Raw genomic sequence first — 12,558 nt, forward strand, 5'->3', positions numbered from 1 at the left:
CTACCCCATCAGTCTTGCATACATTTGCCCACCTTCTATCAGCAAACAAGTTGTCATAGTCCAGACTCATGAATCCAAGTTCTAGTCCGAATTAGCTCGAGCCGGCCGGCCAACTTAGTCGAATAGGTCTAGTTCTTTTATTTGCATTTTTAGATTATATTTATGGCATGAGTTAATTCATGTTTGATTCGATATGAACCTATTTATCTTTTAATTTAGCTAAGTCATAGCCAAGTCAACTTGTTAAGTCAGGTCAAATTGGATTAGCCTCTAATATAGATATGTAGAGCAACTCATGTTTGTGTAATTAATTATTAAATATATCTTCTACCTCTTTTGTTTCATATCTAGCACCTCTTATATGACTTTCATCTCTAGTACCTCCTATATGACTTTCATCTCTATCGTCAACATTATTTACTATTGTCACTACTATTATTTACCTCGCCGAGCTCACCTCCATCACCACTCAACCTCCACCTTTATCACACCATCACCCCCACTCCATGACCAGCCTTCACCTTGGACGTGGCCCCTCCCCTTAGCTTGATCTCTAAGCCACCCGAGCCACCAAGTTGCTGCTAACCTTCTCAATTTGTCGATTCATCCCTTTCACTTAGCCACCTTCTTCCTTACTCCACCATAGCCAAAACCATAACATGGATTTTCCCTATCAAATTCGGCCACGCCTAACCCTAGAGGCATCTCCTCTCACACCTATAGGAGTTGAAACATCATTTCTAATAATTATTCTAGTTCTTCGTGCATTGCAATCACCCAAGAATCACATGAAAATATATCTTTAATATTATTAGGTTTTATAATGGATGTATAGCTACCTCATTTGGTGTTCGTTATCTTGTCTTTATAGTCCAGTCACATTTCTACTCACTTATGTCGAGGGGGTGATTTAGTTTAACTTTTGTAGAGGGCTCCAAAATTGCCTCTCTTTTCCAACTTCAATCTCCTCATCACTAGCATTATTAGTACCTGAATGACCAAAAAAAACAAGAGAATGTTAAGAAATTTAAGAATTATTATCATCTATATCTGTGCCTATAGATTCCATCGTAGTAAATATAGTTGGCGTAGTTAAATTAAACACTCTATATGCATGCTCTACTAGTATTAGAATAATCTAGAAAAATGACTTCATTATTTTTAGAATCAAATTTAAGAATGAAACATTTGCTTCCAAAGGCTAATAAATATTTCACGTTAGGGTTTTTGCCTTTCCCACAAGTAATAAGCCATCTACTTGATATCCAGGCAAGGGTAGATCTAGCTTATCACGTGAAAGGTATTCACAACTTTAGCCCAAACCTTTTGTGGCACATCTTGAGCATGGAACATGACACGTGTCATCTTTCGTACAACCATGCTATTTCTTTTAACTATTCCATTCTGCTGAGGAGTAATAAGGGCAAAAGGATCATGTTTAATTCACTCATAATTACCGAGTATCAAATATTTTTTATAACATAATTAGGTTCGAAGGGCAGCCATGCATACCAACAAAAAAAAGAAAAGAAAAGAAATCTTTTGAGGAATATACACACAAATTAATTTTATGAGATGCACACACAAGTAGGTATACATACAAAATAAAAACTCTAACATCTTTAACTAAATATGGCCAAATGGGCATATATATATATATATATATATATATATTGGTTGTTAGAAGTCGTTACAACGTTGCCTTGAAACGTGGCGAACTCTAGTGTTAATAGCAAGAGAAGTTAAGCATGCTATGCTAGTCCTCACCAAATCTCTATATATTTCTTTTTACTCCCATGTTGTGGGCCTTATAACTGCCATACCTACTTTGTGACGCATCCCTATCCAAGCATATAATATCATGCACCCTCCTTTGAACACTACATGTGGGACTGTTGCACTTGTACCTGCCCCCATATCCAAGCAAAATCTTTTCTTAGCAAATAGCATCAGAGTCCAACTGCCATGATGCATATTCCCACATGGACGCAGAGGCCAATATCTTTTATGATAAGGTTTGGTCCGGTCCGGTCTGGTCTGGTCCACTCTTCGTGACAACTTTATATCCTCCATTCCTCGTAAACTTCACTGGTTTCGGAATCATAGGGCAAAGAGAAACACATGGAGATGTGCTAATGGTTCGGGGGCTTTGGGTGTTTGCAAGTCTTTTCAATGTCTAGCTTGCCTCTCGAACATTGTTTGGCACTTATAGATAATTGATACGTGATATATATATATATATATATATATTATCGATGGGGTTTAAGAGATAGATTGCGTACTGTGTAAGAGAGATAGCTAGTCTTTTTCTTCTTCATCATCATCATCTTCTTCTTCTTCGTCTTCTTCTTCTTCTTCTTTTAATGCAATGGACCGCACATTCCCATGCACCTTGGAAGGTGATCAGTTTGCATGTGATGTGCCGAGAGAGCGAGAGAGAGAGAGAGAGAGAGAGAGGTAGGAGAGCTTTTCCTATTTTGACGTGAAGGACGACTGCCCATGGCTTCCAGGTTTGGGTGGGCAGTTGCATGTGATGCCACGATCCATTTATATCCTGAGACTCGGGGAGTTTGTGCTTCTCCGACAACAAACGTGAGCGAAATTTGAGGGCATTTATGGATCGAATTAGGCATTCTTAGAAACTTAAATACCTGTATATATATATATAGAGAGAGAGAGAGAGAGAGAGAGAGAGTTCATCTTCTAAGTTCTTAAAGAGATGTCAGATTAGATCTAGATGGGATAAACACAAATTAAGAAACAGGTGAACAATATATATATAGATCATGGATTTAAGACGGAAATATCTCTTTAGTGCTAAAGTATGAGTAATTAACTCGCTCAAGAGTACCATTTAGGTGAAGAAGTGAAAGTGTAAGCGGTTAATTATTAAAGAGAGACCAGGACATTATCTAGCTATATGTAAATAGGCTATAGCCATGCCAAACTGCCTGAATAAGTTGTTAGTACAGGCTATAACATGATGGGTGACATTATTAATTCGGTTAGATGTCATTGATCTTCGTTTAATAGACTAAATGCGGACAAAATTAACAACAGTAGCTGAAACGAAAGACGATGGAGAACAAATCATGGGCGTAAATTGTGGTGGTCTCCACGCGTACAGGAATCTTACGTACGGCGATCCAGATACATGATTGCCCTCTGCAGCTCCTGCATGCATGCATGCATGCATGCAATGCACTTCGAAATAAGATGCTATAATGGGGGAGCCGGGGTTCTATCAAGAGGAGAGAAAACCATGGGCGAAGGAGAGGAAGAAGATGCGTACGGAGAGTTTAAAAAAGAAAAGAAAAAATCTGGGACATGTGAGTTAGTGTAGGGCAACCACCCTACAAACAAAGTGCTGCTCAGAGCTTTGATTAAGGGCACCTGCAAGTCCTTGGCATTTAGCTCGTCCCAAACAAAACCTATTACTGTTCATAAGGTTCTGCCCTCGGTCTTCATTGGCCTGCAGTAGTACTGTAAATGGACATGATTTCAATTACCATATTCGAACTTTTGTCTCGTCTAGTGTTGCTCATGACTAGATTTGTTTTTTTCTTTCTTTTCTTCTATGGGTTCAATATTTGGAGGAGTAACATTTGGGTTGCTGCAAAAGTCCCATGTAATGTCGACGACGACTACATTCAAGAAACCTCTAACTATGTCCAATTTCTTATGTTTATAGTGATAAATTGAAAAGAATTGGTAGGCGTCAATCATGAGTTCATGACCTATAGATTCATGGTTTCGGCTTGGATATTACTTGGGCTAGGCCCAAGTAGTTATACAATTTATGGCTTCAATGAGTTGGGATCGATGTATATCCGGCTTCCATATCCTATACTTAATTATAACATTCTACATTTTCACTCACTCTGTTGGAAAAGACCAAGCCACATTTGATCAGTTAAATTTGACTTAACAAGAACCTTATGAGATGAAATAAGGAGTAATATTTTTATATTTCTTAAATTACTCTATCTCTTTTGTCTACTATGAAGGATTTGGATCTAGTGTTTTTTGTTATCATCATCTTCCCAAACCTATTACTTCTTATATCATCTCATAAGGTGCTTGTTAAGTTAAATTATTAGCATCGCGTATTGCATCTTTTGCAATAGCAATGTGAGAGCTGGCTGAGATTAGCATTGGATTAAAGTTTTGGCTAACATTTTGTATTTGCATCTTCTCTAAATAGTGGATTGATACTAACTTTGTTTTTGGAGATACCCAAATTATCGAACTAAGTAAATATTATTTTATTTTTTAATCTGTGGTTTGATTTTCTCCTTGTTTTGGTGTTAATTTAACTATTTTCTTCTGGGATTTAGCTACTTTATTTTAAGTTTTATCTGATCAGATTTCTAGTCGGTGTTTGCTAGTGAGCTCTTCGCACAACAGTGTGTTATTTCCATTCCATACAGAGAGAAGAACGTAGAGGCCTGCCAGCAGTGACAAAATTACCCAGAGAGTTGATCGAACTTAAACCGATTCAAAGTAATTAAGTTGGATTAATAAGCTCAGATGGCAAATAAAAACCGAGTTGGGCCTCGGTCGACATTGGGCATAAAGTTATCAAAAGAATCTCTTATGAGAAAACAAACGTTTAACGAACTTTTAAGCTGACCACTAACCTAGCTTATAAACAAAGTCTTTGCAAAGATATGAAATTTACGTTATCACATTCTCTTCCCTTCTTCTCTGTATCTAGCTCATACCTTAAGTCCTACTCTTGCAAAATACTTGGCCTATCTCCAACTACGGTCCATGGAGCATCATTAACCCATTCAAATAACTTTAATTCGGCAACGAATCAAGGCAAAGACCATCCCAATCTTCAAAGCTTAACAATTCTTTTGGGCTCGGGATTAATTATCAATATGTAGATATCCTAGTCATCCCCACAATTTTCGTTTTCCTTTTGTTTTTGATATTGTAGGATTGGTTTGCCAAACATATGCTATGCTGACCATTCCAAAAGTTCTCTACAACTATGCCAAACTTGGACCGTACTGCAAAAGAACCAAACAAATCACCTTCCAAGATATTGCTGCATGTAGGTAGCATTGAGATTGCTTTCCCTTGTGGACAAATCTACATTTTGAACACGAGGTGGTTTTTCCCAGGTCTACTGAGAATCTAAAAGATTTTTTTGTGGGAAGACCTAGGGAAAAGGAGAGTGGATAAGAGATCCAGAGACAACTCAGTTATGTCCTTATCACCACGTAATTCCACTCGTTATCCATGGTGGTGCTTTAAACCCTCTTCTAAAGCCGTGGTCTCCTCCATTGTGTGGTCATATCAGCCATGCATTCGTTTACACCGTCACGGTCCAACTACGTACGTCATGGATATAAATATATATATCTTTCTATCTTCCTTTTAGCCCTACAAGAACAGTGGTGGCCTTGCTCTTCCTACGTAATTCGCACATCTATGCTTGCTTTTCTTCTCTCTCTTTGGTGGAAAGATACGTTTCCAATTGTGATATTAGAAAACTTTGGAAGATCATGCTAGTAGCCATACTAAAGTGGTGACGCGGGCAGGGCCCAGTGGTTGGTGAACCCTACTTTAGTGTCTCCTTAAGGTTTAAGAGAGTTGCTGCCATGTTTTCATTAATTAACTTAAGCTTGGGAAGATGGTGAGTTCATGTCACAGTACATAGATCGTCCTGCGTTTGAATATTTCTGAGAGAGTGAGGGGACTGTCAGTCATTTAAAGTGTAGAGTACTACTCCCCACCAAATTTTATTTACATACCTACATGATCTCTTAAGAGTCATTTAAATGTCTTTTCACAACTCCACAGTATTTGGGAAGATGGAAGTCTAAATCTCAGTGAAAGATTGTTCAAACATTATTGGAATGCAATCCGGCTCTTCCATGCCCTTACTTAGACACTTTTAATCAGATTCTTTCGTCAAGTATTTCTAAGCATCTTTGTCCAAACCTAGGATCATTACATCATCAATGTTACTATGTGTCTGCTACAAGATCCATCAAATTAATCGCATCAAATCGTTTCTAAGAATATCCCCTAGATAGAAAAATGTAACTACTAAATAAGGACCCAAGAGTAAGTAGTCTATATAAACTATATAAACTTTTCCCACTTTCGCCCATTATCTAACAGAAGATTATTCACTCACAAGTGATATACAACACAAACTCTACAAAATTAGGTTGAGAGAACATATTAAGAAAAGAAAAGGAGAAAAAAACAAAGGTTGACAATATTTTAACTACAATCGTGCATTCATAGGAAATCTAAACAAATTATATCGTCCTTATCATCTCACAGCTCTTATTATTATTATCCAATTTGTTTTAGCTAGGTGTGATGCTTGTGTCGAGGGGTCGCCATCCTATCTTTCGCTCTCTTTTTTGTATATAAAATTATATTTAAATGAGTTTTTTTTTAATAAAATGATATGTGCCTTTGGGCTTTCCCTTAGAAAAACAATACAAAACAAAACAATCGAGCCTTCATCATTAGGCAAGCACTAATTGGGATAACATATTAATTATGAGCGGCACAGAATCATTAACTCCAACAAGCCAAACTGATATATGATGCTACAATGTAATACAATCCAAATAGTCTTCAACACTGTCGAGCTTACAACAATTAAGTAAAAGAAGGGCCAGGTGACGACCACAGTCTTGGAATCTATCATCGCACTATTACAAGTTAATTTATTTATAGACAACCACTGTTGCTAATGTCATCATTCTTTGTAGATACAGAGGATAGAATAGAAAGTGGCAAGCATATGGTAACCCATTATGTCAAGCTTGGTCAGCACTACTGAATTCTGACATTTATTTGGTGAATTAGATGTAGACTATATTATAAGCTGACTCAGACTCAAAAAAGGTTGACTATATATTAGGCATCACACATTCACACTTTAGTTTGTCATCAGCTTTTGTGGCAAAATTTACACAGTGCAATTCCACGCATGAAATTGTCATTCTTGAAAGAGCAATAAGGAGTCAAAAAGAAGGAACCAAGTGAGAGTTAAACAATGCTAAATCCATTCCAAGAGATAAGATAGATTGGAGAAGAGTTATCTAACAGTATGATCTAATTGCCACGTCCAAATGCATTGCTAAAGTTGAGATAAAAACAAAATATGATAAGATAAGATAAGATAAGATTAATTTAGTAATTGAATGCATACAGTAGTTTTAGTCCAGACCATTATTCAGCTGTCACAAAATGTTGTTTACAAAGGCAAAATTTTACATCGACTATTTAATTAATTGCCTGCATGTTATAATCGCCAGTATTTTTTTTTTATTTCTTTTTGACCAACACTATATTTGCTAGTCTTGTGAAGCAATTTTTAAGAAAAAAGAATTGTAAGCGAAGAACTTCATTAATTCCAACGATTCGTATATATACAAGCTTGATATACAGCAGGAGGGGGAAGATCGACCAATGGCTTATGAACAAGCCTCATAATTTGGTAATCATCTACGGCTCGACAGAAAAGGAAACCATTGTAACAAGCCCAAAGAGAACATACGGTATATTACAAGACACATAGCTTAGATAGTGTTGTAGGAGTGAAGAGGAGGGAGAGAAGATATGTTAGAAGAGAAGACTCTCTCATCAGGATCAATAAACTCTTCTAAGGTTGTTTTAGAAAAGCCATCATGAAAATATCAGGATCCATATCTCCAGAAACTCGTCTTATATCATAATACTACAAGAACTTGTCACATAATCCCTAGATCTTATATAAGATATGATATGAATTAAAATATACACGAAATTTAGAACACAGAGAAGATAGAAGTTATATCCAGAGTTGTTCATCTTTGATCTTAATATCTAAAAACTGTGACTAGGTAAGTCTTTCCTTCTTTCTCCCTTCTAACCGGCAGTTCTTAATGAGATAAATAAAATTAGTTATAGAGTACTGAGATGTATCCTATTCATTATGGATTTGCAATGAATCTAATACAATCTATATTGGGTTTCAAATTAATATTCAAACCAATTACTTGAAACCCACTTTTATAGAATTCCAAGTCTAACTGCAACTAATATGAATGGAGTCACACAAACCATATGCATAGGCGTACATACATACATACATACATACATACATACATACATACATACATACATACATACATACATACATACATGAAGATCAAACAGAGTGCAAGAGAATGGTCCACAATCAAGATTTAAGACAATTACTCTTTAAACCTTAACCCTAGCATCTAACTAGTACTTACATGGTCTCAAAGGTCATCGTCTTAATGGGTTCATGCATCTTTAAGTCTGGCTACTTTCCATAGATTCTTCCTCCATAATTGACCATCTTATTGGTTGTCAGAGAGCTCTGGGTCATTCACAACAATGCGTTCATAGAATGTTTTTAAGGACTAATACAAAGTAGAGAATCCTAGCTGTATTCCCTTTCTTCCCCCTCTCTACCCACCCTTGTTTTAATTTCCCGTCACATGTATTAAAGCACGCAGTGTTGGGCTCTGGTCTCCATTTCTGCATGGTCTAAAGTTGGCATCTTCCTAGTCCAAGGGCTAATTGTGCCATTTCGTCGAATAGGACAGGAGGAAGCGTCGTTGTAAAGATAACCAACGCTAATTATAAAGTAATGCCTGGGCATAAGTCCATTACTACACATCATCACACAAATAAAAAGCCCATTCATGAAAGACTAAATGGCCAAGGCAAGGCAACCTCTCAACTCTCCCCCTGCCAAACTCCCAGCCAAGTAAAGAAAGGAATTGCCAAAAGCGTGCACTCTTCTCTTCTTTTCCTCCTCCTCCTCCTCCTCCTCTTTAAATCTCTATCTGTCTCTCTTCCCCCTCTCCCCCCCCCTCTCTCTCTCTCTCTCTCTCTCGCTCATATGGCTGCCTCCCTGTTCTTGAGATCAACTATAATCCCCTTGTTGCTACTATCTATTCTTTTCTCTTCAGGTACTATATATATATATATATAATCCTTTGTTGGCATTTCTAAAAAATCTCTTCCTCATTCACTGATAATATTTAACAAGTTAATTAGTCTTTTGATTAATTTTTTTGGGTCCTGCAGAACTTGGATTCCTTCAATTTGGTTCATCTCTAGGCATCAATTATGGCCAAGTGGCAAACAACTTGCCGTCACCAGATCAAGTAGTAACCCTCCTGACCTCCCTCAAGATTACCAAGACAAGGATCTACGACACCAACCCACAAGTGCTAACTGCATTTGCCAACTCCGGGATTGAGATAATTGTAACCGTCCCAAATGACGCCGTTGCCATGCTAACCAACTCGCAGCAAGCCCTGCAATGGATCATGACCAATGTGAAGCCCTACTTCCCTGCCACAAGGATCACCGGCATCGCCGTCGGTAACGAGGTCTACACCGGCGACGACGCAGCCTTGGCGGCTAACCTCGTCCCTGCCATGCTCAACCTCCACTCTGCTCTAGCCCAACTAGGCCTCGACTCCTACGTCCACGTGTCCACTGCAAACTCCCTGGCAGTGTTGGAGAACTCCTATCCCCCTTCCTTTGGCACCTTTAGCTCCGACGTCGCAACCCTCATGGCGCCATTCCTGCGATTCTTATCGGAAACCAAATCGCCGTTCTGGATCAATGCGTACCCTTACTTCGCCTACAAGGGCGACCCTACTAAAGTTCCACTAGACTACGTCTTATTCAACCCTAACTATGGAATGGTGGATCCCTACACGAAGTTGCACTACGACAACATGCTCTACGCGCAAGTCGACGCGGTGACGTTCGCGATGGCGAGGATGGGGTACACCGGCATCGAGGTCAGGGTGTCGGAGACCGGGTGGCCGTCGAAAGGCGACCAAGACGAGATTGGTGCGAATGTGGCGAATGCGAGGGATTACAATAGGAACTTGTTGTTGAGGCAGATGAGCAATGAGGGGACGCCATTGAGGCCTAACCAAAGGTTGGAAGTGTACCTGTTTGCTTTGTTCAATGAGGATTTGAAGCCCGGACCAACCTCGGAGAGGAACTATGGGCTCTACCAACCGGATATGACCATGGCTTACAACGTAGGGCTGACCACACTCACGTCCACTGCGTCTGTCTCTCTCACCTCCTCTGCTACTGCTACAAGGGTATGTTTTCTTTCCTTTAGAACATTTTACATTTCGCACCCTCAATATATTTTTGCCTTTTTTTTTATTTCGAGTCTTACCTTGTTTTACAAATTAATAGCGAAAAGTTAAAGATTTGAAGTAGAATAAGACAATAAGATGGGTTTGTGAAGTGATAATTTATCATGGTTTATCTTTTGTAGTTTCCTTCTTTGCTCTTTCCTGTTGTTTATTCTTTCCTTTTCTTGACGAGTAATATCTTCCGGTTCTTGACCTGACTATGACTTACAGCAGGGTAATTAATTTAGTCCGTGCAAAAAGTTAGCATACATATTCTTCAAGGTATACACTTATTCCTTCCGTTATGTTCACATAAAGTGCTAATTTGCGAGACATAATCAAGAATAAAGATGATAGAAAGCTGATCGAAAGTGCATCCCTAAGTAAAATAAATAGCAGGTGAAATGTATATATATATATATATATATATATATATATATATATATATATATATATATATATATTTCCTTTCCTATTATAAACCAATGAAGGAACGAAAGCAAAATGACTATTTACAAAAAGTGTCAGTGAGATGGAGAAAGGGATGCATGGATTGCATATATACTGCGTTTCACTATCATGGAATAAGAATGAAACAAGGCAATTAAACTTTGATAACCTCTTCTTTTCTTTTACGATCAACACTGTAAGTTATCAGTTCATGATTGATTCAGCATATATGTATATATATATATATATATTCAATTCATTGAGATTGGAAAAGTAAACATAGTAATGTCACATCATTTGTGATGCAGGAATACAGGAGGGAGTATAGCAGTATGTGGTACTGGACTCTCATATCCTTATTGATCACTTTCCAAGCTTTAATGAGAAGGGCAACCTAACAAAATGAACTTGGTTTCATGTGACTGTTTTGCTTTGTTTGATTTTTCTTCTTACAAGGAAAACTGACAGCCCATGAACCCTTCTCTCCTCCTTCTCTTTGAAGGACTTGGGAACTAAGTTTCCAAGACCAAAGGAGATGCACCCAATTGAGGCAGGTATGGCCCCCCTCCCCTCTCTTTATCCTATTACTATCTTATCTTATAGGACAACCTCTTTATATCTCCTACCACCCAAAGGAAAGGGCCTTTGTTTCCATGGATGGCCAACGCCATCCATCTCATCACAAAGCCGACTACTTTGGCATATGGGTTTAAGGATTTGTGACCTTTTGTTTTGCCTTTTTGCCATTGCAGGAAAAGCAATGCAATAAAGAGTGAGGAGGGGAAGAAAAAGAGCTTCGCAACGTGGAAGGCACTACTAGTAGCTAGGGTGGCTGCTTATGCTCAAATTAGAATGTATAATCTCCACTTATAATTCTTTGATTTGTTAATTAAATCCCTTATGATCATGGCAAAGATTTGAGAGGTTGTTTTAGTTTAGTATTAAGTTGGAGGTGGGAAAGGAGATGATGAGTGGTGGCAGGAGTAATAAATTTGAGCGAAAGGGGCGGTTGGTGTGTGTGTGTGCGTGCTTTCTGCGGGCTTAGCTTTATTCTCTGAGCAAAACCACGCGAATTGGATCCGAGGCCATGTGATGAGAACTTTCTCGTGTATGTATGTATGTATGTATGAGATGTAATTACTTCTTCGTCCCTCCTTGTTTAATATATTTACATAATGATGTGACAATTTATTTATATATGTTGACTTGTCTGTGAGAGCAAGCTCACCTCTGCTTATAATAGATTGGTGCCCATATGTGGCCTTTACCGAGAATCGATAATCCACCTTGTTCTTTTGCTCTGGCTCCCTGAGCTAAGCTCCAGGAAAATCTGGCCCATTAGGCAGTTGGACTCGACTAAGGTTGATTGTTCCTGGCTCCTTGAGACTAGCTTGCTACTTATAAATTATTGTGCTTTATTTTTAGCTGTCGTAAGCATTATGTTTTGGCACATTTAGAAACACCGCAATAATATTTTGTTTGATTCAACTCGAGAACTCCTGAAGATGGTATGGGAAAGATCTCTCGCTCTAGCCTATAAATACTATGAGATTCTATCTCTTTCTTTTGTCGGGCTCACTTCCCATCATAGACTTATTCGTTGGGACCTCCGCTACCGGGTTTCCTTAAGCTCAATGCTGACGGCTCATTTTCAGGTCTCAATGAATCCAGTGAGACAGGTTTCATTGTGCACCTCACTGGATTTCTTGAATCTTTCACCTCATTGTTGAAATAGACTCTTTGCTTCTAGTCAAAATTTTGAAGGGTCAACATCATGCTTCTCTTGAGCCACCCATTGTAATTATATAGATGAGTGTCGCACTTTTGTTCCACTTTTCTTTTCTATTCATCAACCCTATTTACCACGACACTAAGCAATTGGCTGTCTAGCTCCCAAACTACGATAGAAATATAGCTTTTAGTTACACTCGGGAGGGTTCTTTCC

General features: G+C 38.4%; 1 protein-coding gene across 2 annotated transcripts; it reads left to right on the plus strand.

Moving 5' to 3' along the window:
• The first annotated feature begins 8,679 nt into the window (after window positions 1–8,679).
• Window positions 8,680–11,878, plus strand: LOC140765277 (glucan endo-1,3-beta-glucosidase 11-like). Of its 2 annotated transcripts, XM_073104270.1 has the most exons (5): window positions 8,680–8,963; window positions 9,082–10,124; window positions 10,922–10,950; window positions 11,070–11,167; window positions 11,366–11,878. In XM_073104270.1, the coding sequence occupies exons 1-4, from the start codon at window positions 8,894–8,896 to the stop codon at window positions 11,086–11,088; spliced, it is 1,161 nt and encodes a 386-aa protein (XP_072960371.1). In that variant the 5' UTR covers window positions 8,680–8,893; the 3' UTR covers window positions 11,089–11,167; window positions 11,366–11,878. The 2 variants fall into 2 exon arrangements, with proteins under 2 accessions (XP_072960371.1, XP_072960370.1); XM_073104269.1 differs by having other exon boundaries at window positions 10,922–11,167; window positions 11,366–11,877.
• Window positions 11,879–12,558: the final 680 nt, after the last annotated feature.

Source organism: Typha angustifolia, chromosome 8 (genome assembly GCF_048772165.1).
Source record: "Typha angustifolia cultivar Huaian chromosome 8, ASM4877216v1, whole genome shotgun sequence".
NCBI lineage: Eukaryota > Viridiplantae > Streptophyta > Magnoliopsida > Poales > Typhaceae > Typha > Typha angustifolia.